Here is a 20,482-nt window from a genome sequence, read left to right as displayed (position 1 = left end):
GAGCTGCTCTGTGTCCGGTGTGTGTCACCCCCACCGCCCCCCACCACTCCCGTTCCGCGGAGCCCCACCGCTCTGACCTCTGGCCCGGGCGTCCTTGGCGCGCCCCACGGGGCACACCCCGCCAGCGTGGCCGCCAGCTCGGCGCACGCCGGGGGGGGGGGGGGGGGGGGGGGGGGGGGGGCGTCGCTGCGCGGAGGCCGCGGCGCTGTGGAGGGGGCGGCTGCCGGCCGCTTCCTCCTGCCCCACGAGAGAGGGGGAGTTCTCTCGGACGTCGTGGAGTGCTGGGGGCGGAGTGGCCGCGCGGGCTGGCGACGACGCGGTACCTTCCCCGCCTGCCTCAGCCGCGCTTGCCGGCCCGCCCCGCTGAGGCCATTTGTACTTGTCCGCGCCTGTCCCTCGGGACCTCACGGCGGCGCCCGCGCGCCGGAAGTGACGCTGCAGGGCGAGCGGGGCTGCGGAAGCGGCGGCTGCGCAGGCGCAATACGGGCGGGGCCTCGGGTACGGTGCGGAGGGAGGGGCGCACAGACACTTCCGCTTCCGGTCCGTCGCTGCCTTCGGTTGCTTTCCGTCCGCTCGGCGGCTCCCCTCCCCCCCGCCCGGCTCTCTGCGCCGCTCCCGGGCGCCGGGGCGGCGGGGCCGTCGGCGTGCGGCCTTTCCGTGCGTCCGCGCGTGCGCCCGAGTGTGCCTCCGTGTCCGCCGCCCGCAGCCAGGCGCGCGCCCCGCGACACCGAGGCCGAGCGGGGGCAGGGGGTTGCCCGCCATGACCCCCCGGAGCCCGGCGTGAGGGGCCGAGGTGAGCGCGGGCCGGGGGCGCGGCGGGCCGGGCCGCTCGGGCGTCCGTCGTGTGTGATCCCCCCCGGCTCAGCCCCGCGGCCTTTGTGTGTGTGAGGCCGGCTGGCCGGCATCGGGCGCCCGCTGGCCTGCGCCCGGGCCTCGGTGCTGCGGGGGCCCGTGCGCCTGTCTGTGTCCGGTGTCGGCGCGCGGTGGTCGGGGTGGCGGCTGTGCGCCTCTTGCTCTCTGCCTCTCTCTCTCCCCCGGGCTTCCGCGTCTGCAGTTGCCGGGGACTCCGGGCATCCTCTTCCCCCGTTTCTCATTCATTGCCGTCCCTGCGCACCTCCCCGCGAGCCCGGGGTCCTCTGCGCGCGCGCGCGGCTCGGTCTGGGACGTGCCCCCTCGCGCAGGTTTTCGGGTCTCGGGTGCGGTGGTCCGCAGCCTGGCTCTGCAATCAGGCCCACTGCGTGCCGGCCGGTAGTGTTCCTCGGGTGGCTTCTCACGGCAGGGCCGTGCGTGTTCACGGAGGTGGTACGGGGAACGTCCGGCGCCGGCTGGCGCTGCAGTCAGCTGCTGGCCGCTCCGGATTCCGTTATTGCCCCCAGATTTCCCCTTCCACGCTGTGTGCCGTCAGGCCTCTGAACACTCCTCGCGGAGTTTTGCCCTGTCGTCCTCTGTTTAACCAGATCCTTGTGTTTGAGGCCGTTTATTTTGAAAAGCTTGGTCCCATTTTAAGCGATATTGGGAGTTTTAGCTTTGGTGCCCCATTCACTATTCTGTAGGGCACTTTGGTACAATTTCACAGCGTTCGAGCGGGGCGTCTTCTGGGACTACCCTTTGGGAAATGCTCTTCGGCTCTGATAATAATGGGCGGCAGCCTCAAGGAGCTCCTCCGCTCTGTGGGGCAGGGCCCCACGCACTGTAGCACTGTATGTACCCATCTTATTTGATCCATAACCTGCCAGGTAGGAATTCTTTCCTTCGTGTCAGAGTCTTGCAAACTCAGTCTCAAGGAAGTTGCCCTGTTGGTAGCTCTTGGCCAGGATTTGGGCCCCAGTTTCACATGTTCTCTGTTCTGTCTTGGTTTTTCCTCTGTAAGTCTGTAGTGTCAGGTTGTTGTCTCTTCGTTCAGGGTCTCAGTCTTTCCTCTTTGTCGTCTGCCTCATTGTCTACCCTGTTTTTGTCTGTCTCCTGTGACTTCTGCTCACCATGTCTCTGGGTAGCTCCTCTGCCCGGGTTTCTCTGTGCCTCTTTCTCCCCTCATTTGTCTCATTCCTGTCCCTCTGTGTCCATCCCACCAGCTCTTCCTCTCAGTGTGTCTGGCTGGCCTGCTTGGCCCCCTGACTGGGTCTTTCCTGCTGTTCACGTGTGTCTCCAAGTGCCCTGCTTTCCAGCCTGAGTTCAGAGCTGGGGCCCACTGCCAGTCGCAGGACTTAGGCACGTTGTGGAGGGCTCATTGGTGTGGCTGTGGACTGTGGCGGTCCGAGTTTCCTCTGGAGCCAGGGCAGGGGAGTGGCTCTTGCTGTGCCTCAGTTTCCTTGCCTGTGAGGTGCTGTGAATCATGGAGTTGGGAGCATTTAATGAGTCACTGTGTGTGAACCACGGGGAAGAGAGCCTGGCACAGGGTAAGGGCTGTGTGGCTGCTTGCTGTGATCGTCCCCGTCTGCCTGGTTCCTGTCCTCTTTTTTCTTCCCATCACCTTACTCTCAGCACAGGTTGGTTTAAAAGTGTAGGTTTGGGCGTCCTAGCCAGAGGTGCAGTCTGTGCTGCTGTGCGTGGTGTGCGACCTTGGTGGAAGTGCTTAGCCTCCACGAGCGCCCGTCTTCTCATCAGTTAGAATGCTCTTGGTGGCGTTGGGTGGGATAATGGGCATCTCTTGGTCAGCGAGTCCCTGGCAAACGGCTGGGACCCAGGCAGCCGCTGCTCATCCTTATCTCTTCTTCCCTGAGCCTCCAGCTCCCCCACCCTTGGGACACCTTGTACCCCTGGCATTGCCTGCCTCTTGCCTGTCTGTTCCCTCTATGGTCTCCCTGTGTATCCTTGTTTCTGTCTCAGATTCTGCCCTCTCCACTCCTGCTCCAGAGGTCTCTCCTGTTCTCCCTCCTTCCCTTCCTTCCTGTGGTTTATTGAATGGCTCTTCTGGGGGCAGCTGCTCTGATGGGAAAATTCATGTCCATACAGATGTGGTTTCTATCCCCATGGGGCTCATGGGCTGGCCTTAGCCACAAGGGCAGACAGACAAGTATAAAATCACGAGGGTGCCTCAGTCTACCCATGGGGCCCCTGGGAAACAGTGACCACGGTGTTTGGGAAATCTGGGAAGCTTCAACAGAGTTCTCAGGGTGAGTGGGCATGATCTGGGTGGTGGGGGAGAGGAAGAGCAAGGTGACCATCTCGTGACCGCCCATGTTTATAGCGCACTTCCCATGCAGCGAGTTTTCTCAGCTCCCAGGGTTACGGAACGAACCCCACTTCTTTGAGGAGAAAACTGAGGTGCAGGAGTCCCTGGCCCCCCGAGCAAGGCAGCCGGCTGGGACACGCTACACTGTGTTGCCCCCAGCCTGTGGTTCCCCCACTGCACACTGTGCCTCCCTGCCTCACTGAGCCGGGCCCCCAAGCAGGAAGGAGCTGGGCATGTTTGAGGAACTGAAAGATGGACTGGGTGACTAAGATGGGGTTTAATGAGGGCCAGAGCCGTCTAGGCCCCAGGGGCAGTGAGGAGCCCCACAAGGGTGTGGGTGCAGGCCGTGCAGCCCCAGGTCCCGCTTGTGTCTCCAAAGGGCCTTTCCTTCTCAGATGTGGTGATCCACCAGCTCCTGCCGCTGTCTTCTTTCTCGAGTCCTCCATCTCACCATACCCCAGGGGGCTTGCCGCCTCGCCACTGCCTGCCACCATGTCGACCTCATCACTGCGGCGCCAGATGAAGAACATAGTCCACAACTACTCAGAAGCCGAGATCAAGGTCCGAGAAGCCACGAGCAACGACCCCTGGGGCCCATCCAGCTCCCTGATGTCTGAGATCGCTGACCTCACCTACAATGTCGTTGCCTTCTCCGAGATCATGAGCATGATTTGGAAGCGGCTCAATGACCATGGCAAGAACTGGAGGCATGTCTACAAGGTCAGTGCCTGGGCCTGCAGCGGGCCCTCCTGGGTGTGCAACTGCGTGGGCGGGCGCTGGGCTCAGGCAGGGGCGCCACCCGGCCCACCTCCCCCGTGCTGTGGAGGAGCTGGCGTTCTCGGTCTTTATGTGCAAGCTCTCTCCCTTCGTCCCTCCTTTCTTTTAACTGAGGTAACAAACATGTGGTTTGGAGAATGGTAAGTCTTAGGACTCCAACTTCTTTTTGAAACCGTGGTACGTTTGTGAGATCTCTCCATGGAGAAGGCCGAAGTGGGTACCCCGCGTTTGTCCCTCTGTGTGTCCGGAGCCCAGTTCCCTCTCTGAGGCAGCTGGTATCCCCAGGCATGTGTGTGGATGTCCTTGGGCCCCGGGGGAACTCGGGGGCCGTGGAGCTCTCCTGTGTCTGCAGTGGTGACGTGGCCACAGGCAGTTAAGAGAACGCAGAGCTGCCTGTGAGAACTGGTGAATCTTATCATGGGTGAACTACAGCGCGGTTTTGAAAAGGAAGGTGAGGCTGTGTCTTAGAGATCATTCCCTGTCAAAGTGTAGACATGTCAGCTTTTTCTCCTTTTGTTTCTTTTTTCCTTTCTCCCATCCTTCTTTCCTTTCCTTTTTAACAACTGCCTGGTGCTGAATTTTGAGCGGTCTGTGATGTTTTGCTTTTGATAACGAGACTGCCGCGAGCAGCCTCGTGCGTTTGCCGTTGTCTAGAACGGGGATTTCTGGGACGAGGGGCACACGCACGTGTCATTTTGATAAACGTGGACAGAGTGCTCTCCACAGGAACCCTTTTGCTGGTCCCTAGTGAGGCGTGCACGTGTCCTCATCCAGTGAGCAGACAAGACCGCAAGCTGTGGTCGAAGGGAATGTGACTTTGGGCAATGCTCAGTGAGCAGTTTTTCCGTTTTCTTGCCTGGGGCCTGGTGTCCTTCCCTTGGGTCAAGAAGTCACAGTGGGGGGGACGCCTGGGTGGCTCAGTTGGTTAAGCATCTGCCTTCGGCTCAGGTCATGATCCCAGCGTCCTGGGATCGAGTCCCATATCAGGCTCCTTGCTCCGCGGGAAGCCTGCTTCTCCCACTGACTCTGCCTGCCACTCTGTCTGCCTGTGTTCGCTTTCGCTCTCTCTCTCTGACAAATAAATAAAATCTTTAAAAAAAAAAAAAGAAGAAGAAGAAGTCACAGTGGGCACAGGCTGGGGCCAGTGGCTAGGTCCCACTCCTGGCTGTGTGGCTCAGAGCGGCCTGTGAACTTCCTGCTGTGTGAGGGTCTGACTGCTGGCTGTGTGTCCGGAGCCCAGTTCCCTCTCTGAGGCAGCTGGTATCCCCAGGCCCCTTGGGTCCTCAGGCCCCCTGGGCCTGCTCAGACACGTTTATCAGCTGGCGAGGAGCTGGAAGGAGGGTCAGCAGTGGTGGCAGGTCCTCCTGCTGCTGTTTCTTCAGTGAGGGTCAAGCTGAGGGTCTGCTCAGTGTGTGGCCGTGGATGAGGCAGATGAAGCTGCTTGCTCCATGGACTCCAGCTGGGGCCTGGGCTGGCCTGGCTCTCGGTGGTTCCCACATTTCTGAGACCTGGAAATGTTTTGGCTTCTTTTCACGTCCATCCCGACAGCCCTGGTTTGGGTCCTCATTCTTGTGGATTCTCTCCTGGGTCTGTTCTGTGGCTGTTTGTTGTGAAGGACTGGGTGGCTGTGGTGAGGGGTCTGGGTGAGCCTTCGTGTGGTGGTGAAGGGAGGGGATGGGACCTGGAGGGCCTCCTGAAACTTTGAGAGAAGCTTGGTGGGGCTCGTGGACTGTGTTGGGGGAGGTGAGTCCTCACGGGCCCGGACACACTCTCAGCCGGAGACACACTGCTGTGGGCACAGAACCCCTGTGAAATGTCCCCACTTTGTAGGTGGGGACACGAAGGCATGAGGAGGCTCGGGGCCACCCAGGGGCAAGGGGTGGGAGAGGAGCCCCAGAGCCTGTTCTTCTACTTGGCCATGTCTCCTCCCTGCTCTGAGGAATCAGGATCTCAAGGTCTTTTTCTTAAACCAGAGGTGAACACATGACGGCCCCAGGGCTTCCCCCAGTAGGTGAAGCTCTGCAGGAGGGCCAGGCCCGTTCCTGTGCACCGGCCCCCCTCTGCCCCCCGGGCCATGTGGCTGGAAAAGTGGGTTATTGATCACGTGGGCCCTTCAAAAGAAGTTCGCTGTCCCCTGTTTTAGACTAGCTCTCTTGTGCGGGCGTCCGCCATCCGGGAGCAAGTGGTTTTGGAAATTAACAGAGACTGTCGGGTTGTCCTATTGTTTGCTTTTGAGAAAACATACATGTTTGCCTCTGTGGCCCCCACTATGAGTGTGTGACTTGGTCGGCTCTTACGCACGCACACACCTGTGGAGCTGGCACCCACATGAGATGGAGGGTGTCCCGCCCCCCCCCAGATACCCCTTCCCCAGAAGGGCTCAGGACCCCTGGGCCTGCTCAGACACCCCTTCCCCAGAAGCATCCTGAGGTATCTTAGGTCCGCCAGGCTTGTTCTAGAACTTTCCGTGGGCTCCCACTCCTAGTCCTTTGTGTCTGCTGCGTCTGGGGGTCTCTTGAGCTACCTTGCTGTGTTTGGGCCGCTCCTGCTCCACGAGCACAGTGTGTGTCGTGCGTGAATGTTTGGCCCTCGGTGGGCATTTGAGTTGTTTCCGGGTTCACGGTCTGTTTAACTGCACTGCCCAAGTCTCCAGGGCCCTGGAAACAAGGTCTCAGAGTCGCTGGGGGCGAGTCCCATTCCAGACTGAGGTGGGTTGTGTGGATCCATTGCTCTCGTAGCTTAACTGGCCTGCGGGGAGGCCGGTGTGGCGTGTGGGTGCAGCCGCTGTGGTCTGAGCACAACTGGCCCAGGACTCGGGGAGCCTGCCCCCCAATGCCCACCGGGCGCCACTTTCCCTCTTGTCGTGATGCATGGATGTCTCCTGGCTGGTTAAAGACTAACGTCTGGTTGCTGTTTGCACACCTTCGGGAAGCTGGCCAGATCCAGGTCGGGCGCTGGTGGACGGTGGGGCGTCACTAATGACCCATGGCATGGTCCGCAGCTCATCCCCCAGCTGCCCACCCAGCTCTGTGCCCCTGGCCCGGGCCTCCTGGTGTTGTTTCGCTGTGCTCTTGGGGAGGTTTCCGGGGTCCCATGTGGCCCCAGAGGCCCCCTGCACACTCTGAGGTGTTCTGTTGTCTGAGGACTGGTGGTTTTCTCTGCCATTTAATTTTCACTTGTTGGAATGAGAATTTGTCCTCCCGACCAATAACGCAGCTGCTGTTGCCAGGTATCCTGCTGCTCCCAGCACGCGTGTGTCCCTACAGAGAGCCGAGGCCTGACCAGACCCAGCAGTTCGGTGCCTCCCTCCAGACGGCTGATTTGGGGGGAGGGAGTCTCCCCCTTGTTGCCCTCAGACTTGTAAAGTCTCACACTGGAAGTGGCGACACTTTCCGGACTTCCAGGACAGTAGAGAAGCGGCGCGTGCCCGTGTCCTGGGCTGTTCTGGAGCGTGATTGTATGAGCGGGTCTTTGTGGCCACATTCCTTAGGGTCCTTCTCCTAGAGAACGAGAGTGGGCTCTGAACGCCGAGTGAAGTGCGGGTGGGGCCGCACTTCCCTGTTTCCATGTGCCTGTTGAGACACGTGTGGACGCCATGCGGCACAGGTCACCCTCATAGAGCGTGCGTACGGTCCCAGGGCAGCAGGTGCGTTCCCAGGCGCTGCACCCGTCCCCGCATCCTGGGTCCACAGGATGTTCATTCTGGACACAAAGCCTGTGTCCGTTAAGAAACCCCCAGCTCCTGGCGGCCGTGAGCCTCCTCATCGAGGCCACTTGGTGTGAGTGCAGCCACATGTCCTACATCTTTGGGGTCGGCCCCGCAGGTGGCCGCTGTGCAGTGCTCTGTTCTTTCTCACAACTGGGTAGTGTCCGTGGTGCTTGTGGGCCACGCTTGTTGGCCTGCCAGCTGGTGACCCCCGGGCTGGTGCTGGGACGGGGTTCCCGGCCACCACGTGAGTGACCGGTGTGCTCCTGCCCTGAAGGCCATGACCCTGATGGAGTACCTCATCAAGACGGGCTCGGAGCGCGTGTCGCAGCAGTGCAAGGAGAACATGTACGCCGTGCAGACACTGAAGGACTTCCAGTACGTGGACCGTGACGGCAAGGACCAGGGCGTGAACGTGCGTGAGAAGGCCAAGCAGCTGGTGGCCTTGCTGCGGGACGAGGACCGGCTGCGGGAGGAGCGCGCTCATGCGCTCAAGACCAAGGAGAAGCTGGCGCAGACTGCCACGGGTGAGGGCTGCAGGGCTCCCAACCTAGGTCTCTCCAGGCAGGCCCCGCCCCTCTTCTTGAAGCCCCAGCAGCCCAGCCTCTGAGCCCTCCCGCTTCCCTTCCTTCCTGGCCAGGTGGCCCGGAGTTCCGGATGCAGGCTCTCCCCTTCCACGACTGTCCTTGCCTGTCCCGTCCCCCTTGTTGTGGGACCCAAGAGCTCAAAACTGTTCTGTTCACCCTCAGGTGTTAACCGAGAGCCACCTAAGGGCCCAGTGTGCCTCTGCCCCCAGGCTGGGCCCTGTAGCTACAGATGGGTTTGCCCGCAGTCCTGCCCAAGGGTACTCAGTGCCTGAGACAAAGAGAACAGGACTTGGAGGGGGCTGCCCAGGGTGGGAGGTTGGGGACGGCTCTCTGAAGGGGGACCGTTCACGCCAGAACCAGGGCGGACCAGCTGGGAGGGGCAGGTGGGCGCTTCCCCCTAGCTTAGCTGGTTCTCTGCCTGTTAGTTCCCTGCGCTCTGCCCGTCCCTCCTTCCAGATGGTCACCCCCTTCCCATTCTCTGTTTCGCCTTCCTTCATTCCACGTCACCCCTGGTGTCTGCTGCGCCCAGCATGAGGTGGGGGGCTCTGGATGCAGTGCTGTTCTTCCTCTGACGCCCAGCTGGTCCTGCCATAAAGATCTCCAGCAGCCCTAGAAATGCAGGCCCTGGACACGCGGGAGCTCTGTGGGACCCCCGGGCTCTGTGCAGGCCCCAGGCGTGCCCCTTGTGGGTAGCAGGGGCATGGGCTCTGAGGCTCCCGGACTTCCTCCGTCCCTCCTGGCGGGATTCCGGGGACACTGGACAAACCCGGCCCACGGTCCGCCCCCCACCCCCAGTGGAAGCTCGCCATCTGGGCTGCGGGGGCCCCCTTCTCTGTCTCCACCTGGGTCTCAGCTGATTCTCCCCTCGGCAGCCTCCTCAGCAGCGGTGGGCTCTGGGCCCCCACCCGAGGCAGAGCAGGCGTGGCCGCAAAGCACCGGGGAGGAGGAGCTGCAGCTGCAGCTGGCCTTGGCCATGAGCAAGGAGGAGGCTGACCAGGTAGTGGGGCACAGCGGGGGTTTGACTTTGGTTCTGCCATCCCGTCTCCATCCTTCACTGCTCCGCTCCCGAGGGCCAGTGCTCTCTGTGTCGCCCCCGCGCCCCCTCTCTGATCTGTCCGGCTTCTCCCCCTGCCCCCCGCCCACCGTCTGTTCTCGTCCTGGGAGTTCTTGTCTCTTCTGTGTGGGTGCTCTACTCTGTGACCGTGTCTGTGGCTCTGTCCATCTCTGGCTCTCCCTCCAATGCTCTCCTCCGTTCCTCTTCTCCCTCCTCTCCCCTCCCCTGTCTGGCCTCCCGCCTGGCCCCTCACACGCTCTCTCCCCAGCCCCCGCCCTGCGGCCCCGAGGACGACGTCCAGCTCCAGCTGGCCATTAGTTTGAGCCGAGAGGAGCACGACAAGGTCAGAGCAGCCTCCCTACCCTCTGCAGGGCTCCCCTCAGACCCTCCCCAGGTCCCCGCTTCCTTGCCCCTCCTCGCCCCCCCACCAGCCCCATCCCCGGTTTACACACACTCTGCCTCAACATTTCCAGCAGCGGACCTGTGTCACATGGCTTCTCAGATGGGTGCAGTCCCAGCATGGGAGGCAGATGCCTTGTAGCTGTTCCGGGTGGCGAGGGAGCCCTTCCCTCACCCTCCAGCACAGCCCAGGGCTTGGTCCTCTCCACCCAGTGCAGCCGACACTGCAGAGTCAGGCATCCGGCATGAGGGCCCGTCCTCCCCGGGGCCCCATGTTTCCCAAGCCGTCGGAGCCGCACCGGGCCAGGCCCGTCTCCCGCACACTACCCCTGTGTCCCTATCCCGTGGACTGCACGTTCTTCCCCGTCCCCCCTTCCCACACATTGTCCACATCCCATTTTAATTTTGTTACTTTTGTTTGGGTGGGACCGTGTGGTTGTTGTTGGGGGGTGGCCAGCCTGGTGGCTTCCATTCTAATCCTCCCTTGCTGCCTGCTTCCGTGACCCCAACAGGAAGAGCGGATCCGCCGTGGGGATGATCTGAGGTTGCAGATGGCCATAGAGGAGAGCAGGAGGGAGACCGGCGGCCAGGAGGAGGTGAGCATGGGCAGGCCACCCTGCCTACGTGCGCTCTGGGGCCGTGGGCGTGGCGCCGTCTTCTCATGGACGAACGTGCAGACTGGAGGGCGCTCCATCAGTGCCCAGAGCACTCCATGTGTGAGGCGCGACTGCTGTCTGCCCCTGCTGTCGGAGACGCTGCTGGTGCTGCTCGGTCCTTGTTGCTGAGCGGCCTGGTTGGGCGGAAAGGGCATGGCATCGAGCTCGTGCTCACGCACGTGTTCTGGGTACCTTCTCTGTGTCCGCGCGCACTCTGGATTCCAAGGCTCGGTGCACGAGCGAGACCAGTCTGGTCCCCAAGCTGCTGGGCCTCCGGTCCCCCCAGGGGAGACAGACGATGTCGGCTGATGTTTCCGTCTGCGCAGTTTCAACCCTTCTCTTGTCTCTGAGGGTGGATGGGTGTCTTCTGCACATCAGGGCCAAGGTCAGTCACCGGCTAGGGTTTCCAAGCTGGCGTGTTCTGTGGCCTCACACCGGGTGCTGTGGGAGACCTGAGCGTCTTTGTGGCACAGTCGGCCTCACGGTGGGGTGGGCCACGGGGCTAGCTCCAATGGGAGGAACACAGACACCCTCCCGTCCTCGGCCAAGGGTCTCCCTGGTGCTCAGGAGGGTCGGTCCCAGCACTCTGCTCCTTGCGTGCTGTGGGGACGGGTGGCGCAGCCGCACCGTGTTCAGAGACACTAGCCACTCTGGTTGGTTGGGCTCACCGCCAGGACACGGGGACACGTATGCTGCTCCCGTGAAGCACGGAAAGCCCGGTGTGTGCGGAGACGTGGGACGCATACTGGGCCTCAGCCGGCGGCCCGAGACAGGGTGGGCGACCCTGGACACACCTCCTAGAGTGCATGGGAGCTGCACGGGCCAGGCTGGTAGGGGTGGTTTTGGGTTTGGCCTCTGTCCTCAATCCCAGTGGGAACTGGGGAGTGAATGGAGGGATGGGGGCAGGACCAGGTGAGACTCTCAGCGTTTGGGGCTGGGCTGGTGCGGGAGGCGGACAGAGCGGGGTGGAGTGGGAATGGGGGGCGGGGAGGCCACCTCCTTCTGTCTCACGGCCCCTGGCTATCTCTCTCTGGTGGTGGGTCTTCGCCCCAAGGTGCCCGGCTCCCTCTCTCATTCTGGGGCCATTTCTCTTCCAGGTTCTCTTCCCAGTGTTCTGGCCTGGCATGCTCGCGCCTCATGTGCAGTCTCCCCTTTGTGTCTTGCAGTCATCCCTCATGGATCTTGCCGATGTCTTCACGGCCCCCGCTCCACCACCAGCCTCAGACCCCTGGGGGGGCCCAGCGCCCATGAGCGCCCCCACCTCGGACCCTTGGGGTGGGGGCCCTGTCCCTCCAGCTGCTGATCCTTGGGGGGGTCCGGCCCCTACAGCAGCCTCTGGGGATCCTTGGAGGCCTGCTGCTCCTACGGGGCCCCCAGTTGACCCTTGGGGTGGGACCCAGGCCCCTGCAGCTGGAGAGGGGCCCACGCCTGACCCGTGGGGGAGCTCTGACGGTGAGTGCTGGCTGCCTGCCTGCTGCAGCCTCGACATCCAGTGTACAGTCTGGGGCACACCCTGGGGACAGGGGCAGAGAAGGTCAAGGGGGTGATAGGCTGCTGCAGGGCTCAGATAAGACAGCCCAGAGGAGGGTGGGTGAGGGAGCCTTGAGGGATGACGGGCAGGGCACCAGGGGGTGTCGGGCTGCAGAGAGGCTGCTCGGGAGGACTCAGGATGGTGTGGCTGGTGAGGCTGGGTCCAGGCAGGCTGGGTGGGGGTTTTGGGGTGGGGGTTGGGCTCGCCTAGGTGAGGCACACACCCAAGGCCCCTTCACCAGCTGGGTTGCTTCTTGGGGGCTTTCCAGAGGCCTTATAGCTGAGGAGGGTTTTGCCAGGAAGGGACACGTGGGCAAAGGCCCAGCAGTATACATGTACCCGTGCTAGATGGTAGGGATCAGGGGGTAATGGCTGGCTGGGGCTGGGCTGGGAGCCCCCCTGATGTCCAACTGTGTCCCAGGATGGGGACAAGGCAGGACTTCTGGGAGGGGTGGGCTGAGAAGGAAGGCTGGGGGTGGCGGGCACAGATCCATAGGTGATGAGTGCTCCAACCACCAGCCTCTCACAGGCCTCCTTCCTCACCCAGGTGGGGCTCCAGTTGGAGGACCCCCTGCCTCAGATCCCTGGGCTCCAGCCCCGGCCTTCTCAGACCCCTGGGGAGGGTCACCTGCCAAGCCCAGCACCAATGGCACCACAGGTACTGGGTGGGCTCTGGGGTTCAACTGAGGGGGTCAGAGTGTGTGTGTGGGGGGGGGGGTGCAGGGGAGGGTGAGGTGTCTGGTCTCCTGGGTGCTGGGGGTGCAGGGGGAGCGGGAGGCTGGTTCCCTCAGTGAGCTGAGCTGACATACTGGGCCCCTACAGCAGTGGGGTTTGACACGGAGCCTGATGAGTTCTCTGATTTTGACCGACTGCGCACGGCCCTGCCGGCCTCTGGAAGCAGCACGGGTGAGCCCCCTCCCTTGCCCCGCTGAGCCCTGCTGCACCCCCCACCCACACTCCTGCCTGCGCAGTGCCCCACCCCAGGTCATGCCCCCGCTGCACCCATGGGCACCCCTCCCTGTCCCCATCCCCATCAGGCCTCACTGACCAGGCCACATCCTGCCCTGCCCACCCTGTATGGTCTCCCTCCCCCAATGCAGGGGGCCCTCCAGGTCAGGTGGGTGTCCTTCTGAGTGCACGGTTAAGTGGGGTGGACTGCAGCCCTCACGGGATCCAGAGCCCAGGCTGTGTTTTCAGAGCTGGATGGTTTATGCTGGGAAAGAAGCTTTAACTTTGTTTCCAGTGGTTTTATACTTGAGGAAAGTTGCAAGAATAGTGCAAAGAGTCCCGTTTCTGGAGCCTCCCCAAGCACTAACCTGATTTCTCTGTCCCCTGGAACATTTCTCTGGGTGTCTCTGAGGGCCTGGCCAGTTGCACCCTGTGTCACCAGCGGTGCGGTGATCACAGGGGGCCTCTGGTGAGTGTCGCCTTCCTTGGCTGCCCTTTGGGGCCTCAGGGCTCAGCACATCTTTCCGGCCAGGCCCTCCCATCCACGGGGTACCTGGCCTGTGGACGCCCTGGCTTTTGTGTATCCTCCTTCTGGCAGAGTTCAGGCTGGCTTTGTCCTTGCTAGAAGACCCCTCCCTGCGAGATGTCAGGAGGACACAGGAGCCTCTCACCAGGAGGGGCCCGCTGTCTCCTCCCACAGGAGTGTGGTCCCTTTGTTTCTTTTCCATGTTGGTCTTTGAGTGACGTGGGCCCGCAGGAGGACATGGGACTGATGGGGCACCAGCGGTCTCCTCCTGGCCCCCAGGCCCACCTTGGTCACTGTGCGGTCTGCAGTTGGCGTTCCTCTGGGCTTTTTCTTCTCTCTCTGCACCAGTTCGTGCGTCTCCCAACATCAGATGGGGTTCCAAAACCTCTCTTTAAGAAAATCAGATCTCGTGCTAACAAATGTCATCCAGGCTGCTGGGCTTCTTGGTGCCTGCTGCTGTCTGTTCACCATGAACTTGCTTGGGACCATGGGACTGGTGGGGTTCTTGTGGGGCCATGTGAGTACCTCTTGGGTACACTTATCCCTTGGTGGTTCTCCCTGGCACTCTGCCCTGGGGGTCATCCACTGCTGTTCTTTGGGCTAGTGTCCCTGAGCTCTGTCTCTCAGCACCAAGGCCTCCTTGTTTGAGGCCCTCACTCCCGTCTTCCCCTGACTCCCTCTCTGGCTCCTTCTAGGGGAGCTGGAGCTGCTCGCCGGAGAGGTGCCCGCCCGCAGTCCTGGGGTGTTTGACATGAGTGGCGTCGGGGGCTCTCTGGCTGAGGCTGTGGGCAGCCCCCCACCTGCAGCTGCTCCAACGCCGCCACCACCCACACGGAAGACTCCGGAGTCCTTCCTGGGCCCTAATGCAGCCCTGGTCGACCTGGACTCGCTGGTGAGCCGGCCGGGCCCTGCGCCCCCAGGAGCCAAGGCCTCCAACCCCTTCCTGCCAAGCGGTAAGTGGGGGCCTCCCAGGCCAGTCCCGCTCGCACTCCTCCTCCCCGGGCCAAGCCCTGACTCTGCTCTGCATGTCTCCTCTTCTTTCTCTCCTCTAGGAGCCCCGACCTCCGGCCCCTCCATCACAAACCCCTTCCAGCCCACACCCCCTGCGACGCTCACCCTGAACCAGCTCCGGCTCAGCCCTGTGCCCCCGGTCCCTGGAGCACCACCAACATACATCTCTCCCCTTGGTGGGGGCCCTGGCCTGCCCCCCATGATGCCCCCAGGCCCCCCGGCCCCCAACACTAACCCCTTCCTCCTATAATCCAGGAGGAGGGGGGAATTTGGCCTGGCCTGGCTTCCCCCATTTCTGCTCCCTGGGAGACCAGTGTTGTGAGTGCATGTGAAGCGGGGGACCCCCGCCCTAACCCCAGCACCCTCCCCCTCCTGGGGCCCACTCACACTACACCCTCTTCCATGTCCCCCCGCCCCACCTCCCCGGAGAGAAACTGGACATGGGAGATGGGGAGGGGTGCTGGCCAGAGGAGGACCCCTTTCCTGTGGCATTAGAGAGGGGAGGGACAGCCGGGGGTCCCCCCACCATCCCTCTCCCTCCCAACTGGCCCCTCAATCAGTGTTTGAGCCTTCTCATCCCCATGCACACCCCCTGGTGAATCCTTGGTGATAATTTTGGCGACTTCGGGAATAAATGGCAGTTCTCATGGGTGTGGCTCCCCCAAGTTCCCATCCGTGATTCACAGGACCCACAGCTGTGGGACCCCAGGCTCCAGTCTTTTCAGAGGTCTACGTTTCCCTGGCCTTTCTCTCCTGGGGGTGGGCCGTGTGGGGCTCCACGGAGCACCCCGGCTCTGGCGGCATCACTGCCCACTCAGGGCTGGGGAGCTGATGGCATTGTTGGGTGGGGGCTGGCAGGCGGCACATGGGGGTTGGGGGTTGTCCCAGGCTTCGTGAGCTGAGGGTGAGCCTGCGGTAAGGCTTCCTCCTGAGGCGAGGACTGCGTGTGTTTGACACACGATGGCACTGCCATGCTATGTCCCAGTGGATACGACCCCCCGCCCCCAGCTCCCTACATGTTCCTCGTCCAGCCAGTGGTCCTGAGAAACTGGTGGCCACTTCTGCTGGAGCCCAGGGCCACCTATTGGCCAGGGCTGTGGTCTTCCTCTGCTGATCCACACCCAATGTTTCCCTGTCCCAGGGTGGTGAGGACTGAGCGTGTCTCCCCAAGGAGGTGGCCCACTTGAGAGTGTGGCTTGTGAGCCCCGGCACAGTCTTGGGGAGGGGGGGCTGAGACAGAATGCAGAGCAGGAGCTCGGGCGAAGGGCAGTGGGACTGTGTCCCTGCTGTCCAGTGGGGGGGGACGGCGGTCAGTGTGGGCTCCTTCCTGCAGATGGGGGAGACTAGGATTTTGGGGGTGGACGGAGGGGAGAGCAGCAGTCCCCCCACCCAGAGAAGATAAGTGCCTGGGGGCACTGGGGACTTGCAGGAAGTGTTTCCCTGGCTGACCTGGGAGGGTGCGGGGCTGTGGCTGGGGTCAGGGGCGGCACAGGGTGGCCAGGTCAGCACTGCACCCCTGTGGTACTCTTCTTCCGGGAGCCCTGTGGGCCCTTCTTCCACTTCCTTTGGAAAGACACCGAAGCAGCCCTTAACTCAGACCTGGGTTCGCTCTCCGGGAAGGCTGTGACAGTCTGCCTTTCTTTCCTTGTCACACGTGTCAGCATTCGCTCTGGGGTCAGTTCCTTTCCCTTCCTTCGGCATGAGTCCCCTGGGCTCCAAACACCTTTTGTTCCCACGCTCCTTCATCTGTCCAGAAGCTGCGGGCCACCATGTCTCAGTAGCGCCTGTGTTTGCAGTGACCCCTCGCGATCCATGCTGAAGGAGTGCAGCCATCCAGATGTCCCTGCCCCGGGCTCTCGCTGGGCTCCGTGGAGCTGCTCCCACTGCCCCGTCATGGGTGTGTCTGCAGGGCCCCAGGGCTACAGGGGCAGGATGGCTGGGGTCTTGTCAGGGGAGCGCCTGGGCCTGCGACTGGCCTGTGGTACTGGAGACGGAGGCCCCCCCGCGCTGTGCTTGCAGGGGGGGATCCCAGCCCACAAGCCTGCACCCCGATGGCGCTTGCCACTTATAGGCACCTCGGTGCGCTTGCGCGCACACGGCCCACTACTTCGGCCTAGCTTGTCTCGCACGCCTTCTGTGTGCCCTCTGCTCACCTATCTTAGCCAGCCTCTGCCTCACCTTCCCTTGAGAACTCGGTCTACCCTCTGTGCAGAATGTCCTCTGGTGTGGCCCCCATGCGGCCCAGCCCTGCACCTCGGATCCCTCGCTCCTTTTGCGCTTTCTGTGTGCACACAGCCGGCGCTGGGCTATGAACCCTCTGGCAGTCCGCGCCTGACGCCCAGGTTGAGGTGGGCCAGCCAGGGTCTAGCTGCCTGCTGATTTTTGTAAATAAAGTTTTACTGGAACACAGCCCCATGTTTCCATATTCTCTAGGGCAGCTTCCACCCACAAAGGCAGCCTGAAGTAGGGGTGGCAGACACCACGGGGCTCTCTAGCCCAATGTAGTCACCACGGGACTAAGAAGGGGTGGCTCCCCGCTGGCTCCCTGCGGCCCCTTGTCCCGGCGACGGCAGACCTGTTGCTCCCACCCCTGGGACAGCCCCCCTCTGTGCCCCCCTGCACAAGGGGGTATCTCTTGCTTTAAGGGGGCACACCTATGGTGCCAGGCTGTACCCCCATTCAGTGGAAGCCACCCCCGACTGCCCTGCCACCTTCTTCCTGTGTTCCACATGGTGTGCACACAAATGTGCATTTCAGCCCTTGGGGGAACTTCATACGTACTCACCTGTATTTACTGTCTCTGTAGGTTTTGCTCACATAACACCTAGAAAGTTCATTAATCTGTTAGGCGACATCCACGTTTTTATTCAGTTTCTAACCTCCGTTAACACTAAGTTAATATTGCAAAAAATAGATACATTTGGAAATTGATTTGAAAAACCAGAACCCATTCATTGGAACAGAAACATGGAAAGTCCCAACGAGAACGACTGTGCGATACTTCATGCTTTAAAGGCACTTCTCCCTTATCTGTTTAGTGCTCACGATTCGCCAACTCTACCATGTTTCTCATCTGCTCTCTGTACCATCCACAGTAACAAGCAGGAAGGGTCTCAGCTCTTGCTGTGAGCACACAGGAATTCTCTAGAAACTGTGTTCTGTATCCAAGCCCACTGGAGAGCAACTGGCAGCAGCTGGATTCCTCACAGGACAGATTCTCAGGAAGCCTTGACCATCCGTGGTGGGACTCCCGGGAGCAAAAAACGGACGCAGCGGCCCCACAGCAGGGATTCCAGTGAAGGTGAAAATGTGGGCTCCATCGCTCACGTGATAAAAAGAAACGGTGCCAAGATTCATGTCCAGGAAAATCCCTAGTCGGTGTAAGCGGGGGCTCACTGAGAGCATGGTCACAGGTCTGGTGCTGGCTTGGAAGAGATCTTTTCTCAAGCCCACTGTCCAGAAGCCAAGCTCTGCGGACAGTAGAATGGGCCCTTGCCGGTCAGCGGAGTCTCTGCAAACACCCACATCCCAGGCCTTGCTCATCCCCACGTCCACCTCCCAGTAGTGGCGGCCAGAGGGGAACCCAGGGGATCCCAGGACGCAGAGAGCATAGTCGAACCTCTGGGCCCCAGCGCTCCGGGTCTGTTTGCAATACCCAGAGCAGACACTCCTCAGGTCCTCAGAAATGATGAGGTAGTGGTTGGCAGTGTCAACATCCAGGGTCACCTCCACTGGGGTGGGAAAACAAGCCAATCAGCAAACATGCACTTGACTACGAAGCCCCAAGGTCTCACCTGTCTTCTCTCCACCCCGTGCTTCCACCCTGATCAGAATTTACCTGGGGAGATGTCTCTGGCCCCTGATGAGGTCAGATGTAGAGAGAGAACGATCCTAATCAGAATGAGTCCCTCTGACTCCTACTAGGTGTTCTCTCCACATTAAATGCTCTGTTAAATTACAGGTGCCCCTTCCTTTGGCACAGATTACACATGAAGAGACCGTGCCCGTGTTTGTTCTCAATATGCAAACCAGCTCACATTCCATTGACAAATGGGCACCCGGCAAGTATGTGGCCACTATTATACTTGGCACAGAATGTTGAATCTGGAAGTTGCTCCCATCTTCGTTCTTGTCAATTTTCTTCCTCGCTTCCTGCTGTTAACAGGCAAATGCACCCCCGCCCTTGGCTTCCTGGGGTTGCAAACACACAAGGCTGGGGGTTCTGAGAGGAGCCGGGTGAACTCTGGGCAGCCCAGGCTGAGGAAGGGCCCCCAGGGACATGAGTGGGGTTGTGCTGGGGTCTGGCAGTGACTTAGTCGCAGGGCATGGCTCAGAGGGCAGGGAGATGGGAGCACAGGGACTTTGTGGGTTGCCTACACACCAGGAGGCTAGGAGGCTATCCTAAGGGGACCACGTGAATGGAGCCAACACAGTATCAGAAATAAACCCTCTGGGGGCACCTGGGCGGCTCGGTCGTTAAGCGGCTCCCTTCAGTTCAGGTTATGATCCCAGGGTTCTGGGATCGAGTCCTGTATCTGGCTCCCTGCTTAGCGGGATGCCTGCTTCTCCCTTTCCCACTGCTTGTGTTCCCTCTCGCTCTTTCTGTCAAATAAATCTTAGACAACAACAACAAAAAACCAAGAAAGAAGCCCTCTGGACCAGAGCCCAAGTCTTTCACTTGGCGACCTGACACCCAGCTCTGTGGAAGATGCTCCCTTTTTGACCATCCCAGGGACTTGACAAGACTTGTCACGTTTCAGGGACAGGGTTCACCATCACGAATTCGAGTTGCACGGGGCTAGAGTGCACTCAGAACACGAGGTGACGCCTGTCCTTCACAAGGACACTGGACTGCTCACACACTCTTCAGACCAAGGGACCACCACTCTTCAGGACCCATCATAGGAGAGCAGGGACAGAGCCAGAAGGAGCAGGGACTCAGCCGGCTCCAGGGAGGCTGGGAGGTCCTGCCTGGCCTCCTTGAGCCAGTGAGCTGTGCAGCTGAGCTGGGAGAACGCACCCTAACTCAGGGATGTGAGAGAGTCAGGTGTGATTTCTCTTAGGTGCAGGTCAGGGTCAAGCTTCCCTTCTTATAGGTGGTTCTAATCTATACTTCTGGGTAAGTAAAGCAAAGATCAACGTTGCCGCCCATGCCCTTGTGTGATGGAGAGCTATAGGCAAGTTGTGTTTTCTGGGACTCTTGTGGGGGCGGGGGAGGGCAGGCCATACCTTGGAACTTGTGCACGTTTGGGTTCATGTGCAGAACGGCTTTCAGCTGGGGCTCCAACTCCCTGATCCTGGAGACCAGCCTCCCAAGATGCGTGCCTGGCCTGAGGTCCTTCCTCTGAGAGAGTGCGGAGCAGGAGGGACACCGGAAACCCTCCTTGCCGGGCTCCCTCTGTAGGGAATCGAAGCAGTGGAGGCAGCAGGCGAAGCCACACTTCAGGTACACGGGCACCTCCAGGTAAGTCAGGCACACAGGACACCTGCTTGAGTCTTGCAAGTGTGCGGCCATGACCACTGTGTGGGGAAAGGTGGCAGGTGAGATCTTCCGGGAGGCAGAGGGACATCAGGCATTGGGCCCCTGACACATCGACGTGCGTGGTCATTTGCTGTCCCTACAACCAGTTTGCATCCAGGCAAACAGGACTCATGGCCTGGGGCTTCTGATGCTGATTGGAGCGAAGGACTGGACCCACTGTCTGGCTCCAGGCGAGGTTCTGAGAGGGTCTGTGCCGTACCACTGACCTTGTTTCCCCGGCTGTGCCTTTCCTCCTTGAGCCTCACTCCACCTCAGGATGCCTGCACCTCCCACTCCCCTTCCCCAAGTCTGACCACGCCCCTCCCCCTCCCCTCTGGCAGCCACCCGTTTGTCCTCTGTATTTGCAGGTGGTTGCGGACATTTGAGAAATGCGAAAGAAATTCTGTGGGGTTGCACTCACCTCAGTCCTGCTCTGGCCCCCTTTCTCCCTCTGACGGCGGTTCTGAAGTGAGCGCCCAGGAGTGGTTTTTATTAGGGAGGCTTCCCTGCCCACACCCTCCCTAATCCTATCATCCTATCAGAGTTCACACTGCCTTTAGTGGGACTTTTCTCACACATCAGAGAGGCCGCCACA

At 61.0% G+C, this 20,482-nt stretch overlaps 2 protein-coding genes across 7 annotated transcripts; one reads left to right on the top strand and one right to left on the bottom strand.

The window, feature by feature from the left end:
• The first annotated feature begins 521 nt into the window (after window positions 1-521).
• On the top strand, window positions 522-15,017 carry EPN1 (epsin 1). 6 transcript variants are annotated; one of them, XM_004776960.3, is made up of 12 exons: window positions 523-793; window positions 2,953-3,113; window positions 3,568-3,892; window positions 7,933-8,182; window positions 9,115-9,239; window positions 9,565-9,639; window positions 10,208-10,291; window positions 11,518-11,803; window positions 12,429-12,539; window positions 12,704-12,787; window positions 14,051-14,308; window positions 14,408-15,017. In XM_004776960.3, the coding sequence occupies exons 2-12, from the start codon at window positions 2,953-2,955 to the stop codon at window positions 14,614-14,616; spliced, it is 1,968 nt and encodes a 655-aa protein (XP_004777017.2). In that variant the 5' UTR covers window positions 523-793; the 3' UTR covers window positions 14,617-15,017. The 6 variants fall into 6 exon arrangements, with proteins under 6 accessions (XP_044932825.1, XP_004777017.2, XP_012903602.1 ...); XM_013048148.2 differs by having other exon boundaries at window positions 3,552-3,892; XM_045076890.1 differs by lacking the exon at window positions 2,953-3,113 and having other exon boundaries at window positions 522-793; window positions 3,552-3,892; window positions 12,707-12,787.
• Window positions 15,018-17,224: 2,207 nt separating this feature from the next.
• LOC101683564 (ret finger protein-like 4A) lies at window positions 17,225-19,896 on the bottom strand. Its single transcript, XM_004776965.3, has 2 exons — window positions 19,596-19,896; window positions 17,225-18,097 (listed from the first exon to the last, which is right to left on the bottom strand). Exons 1-2 carry the CDS (start codon window positions 19,879-19,881, stop codon window positions 17,511-17,513), a joined length of 873 nt encoding a protein of 290 aa, XP_004777022.1. The 5' UTR covers window positions 19,882-19,896; the 3' UTR covers window positions 17,225-17,510.
• Window positions 19,897-20,482: the final 586 nt, after the last annotated feature.

Source organism: Mustela putorius, unplaced genomic scaffold (genome assembly GCF_011764305.1).
Source record: "Mustela putorius furo isolate JIRA1106 unplaced genomic scaffold, ASM1176430v1.1 tig00000196_pilon_pilon_pilon, whole genome shotgun sequence".
Taxonomy (NCBI): domain Eukaryota; kingdom Metazoa; phylum Chordata; class Mammalia; order Carnivora; family Mustelidae; genus Mustela; species Mustela putorius.
The sequence above is the reverse complement of the archived record's forward strand: the minus strand, read 5'-3'. Positions and strand labels throughout refer to the sequence as shown.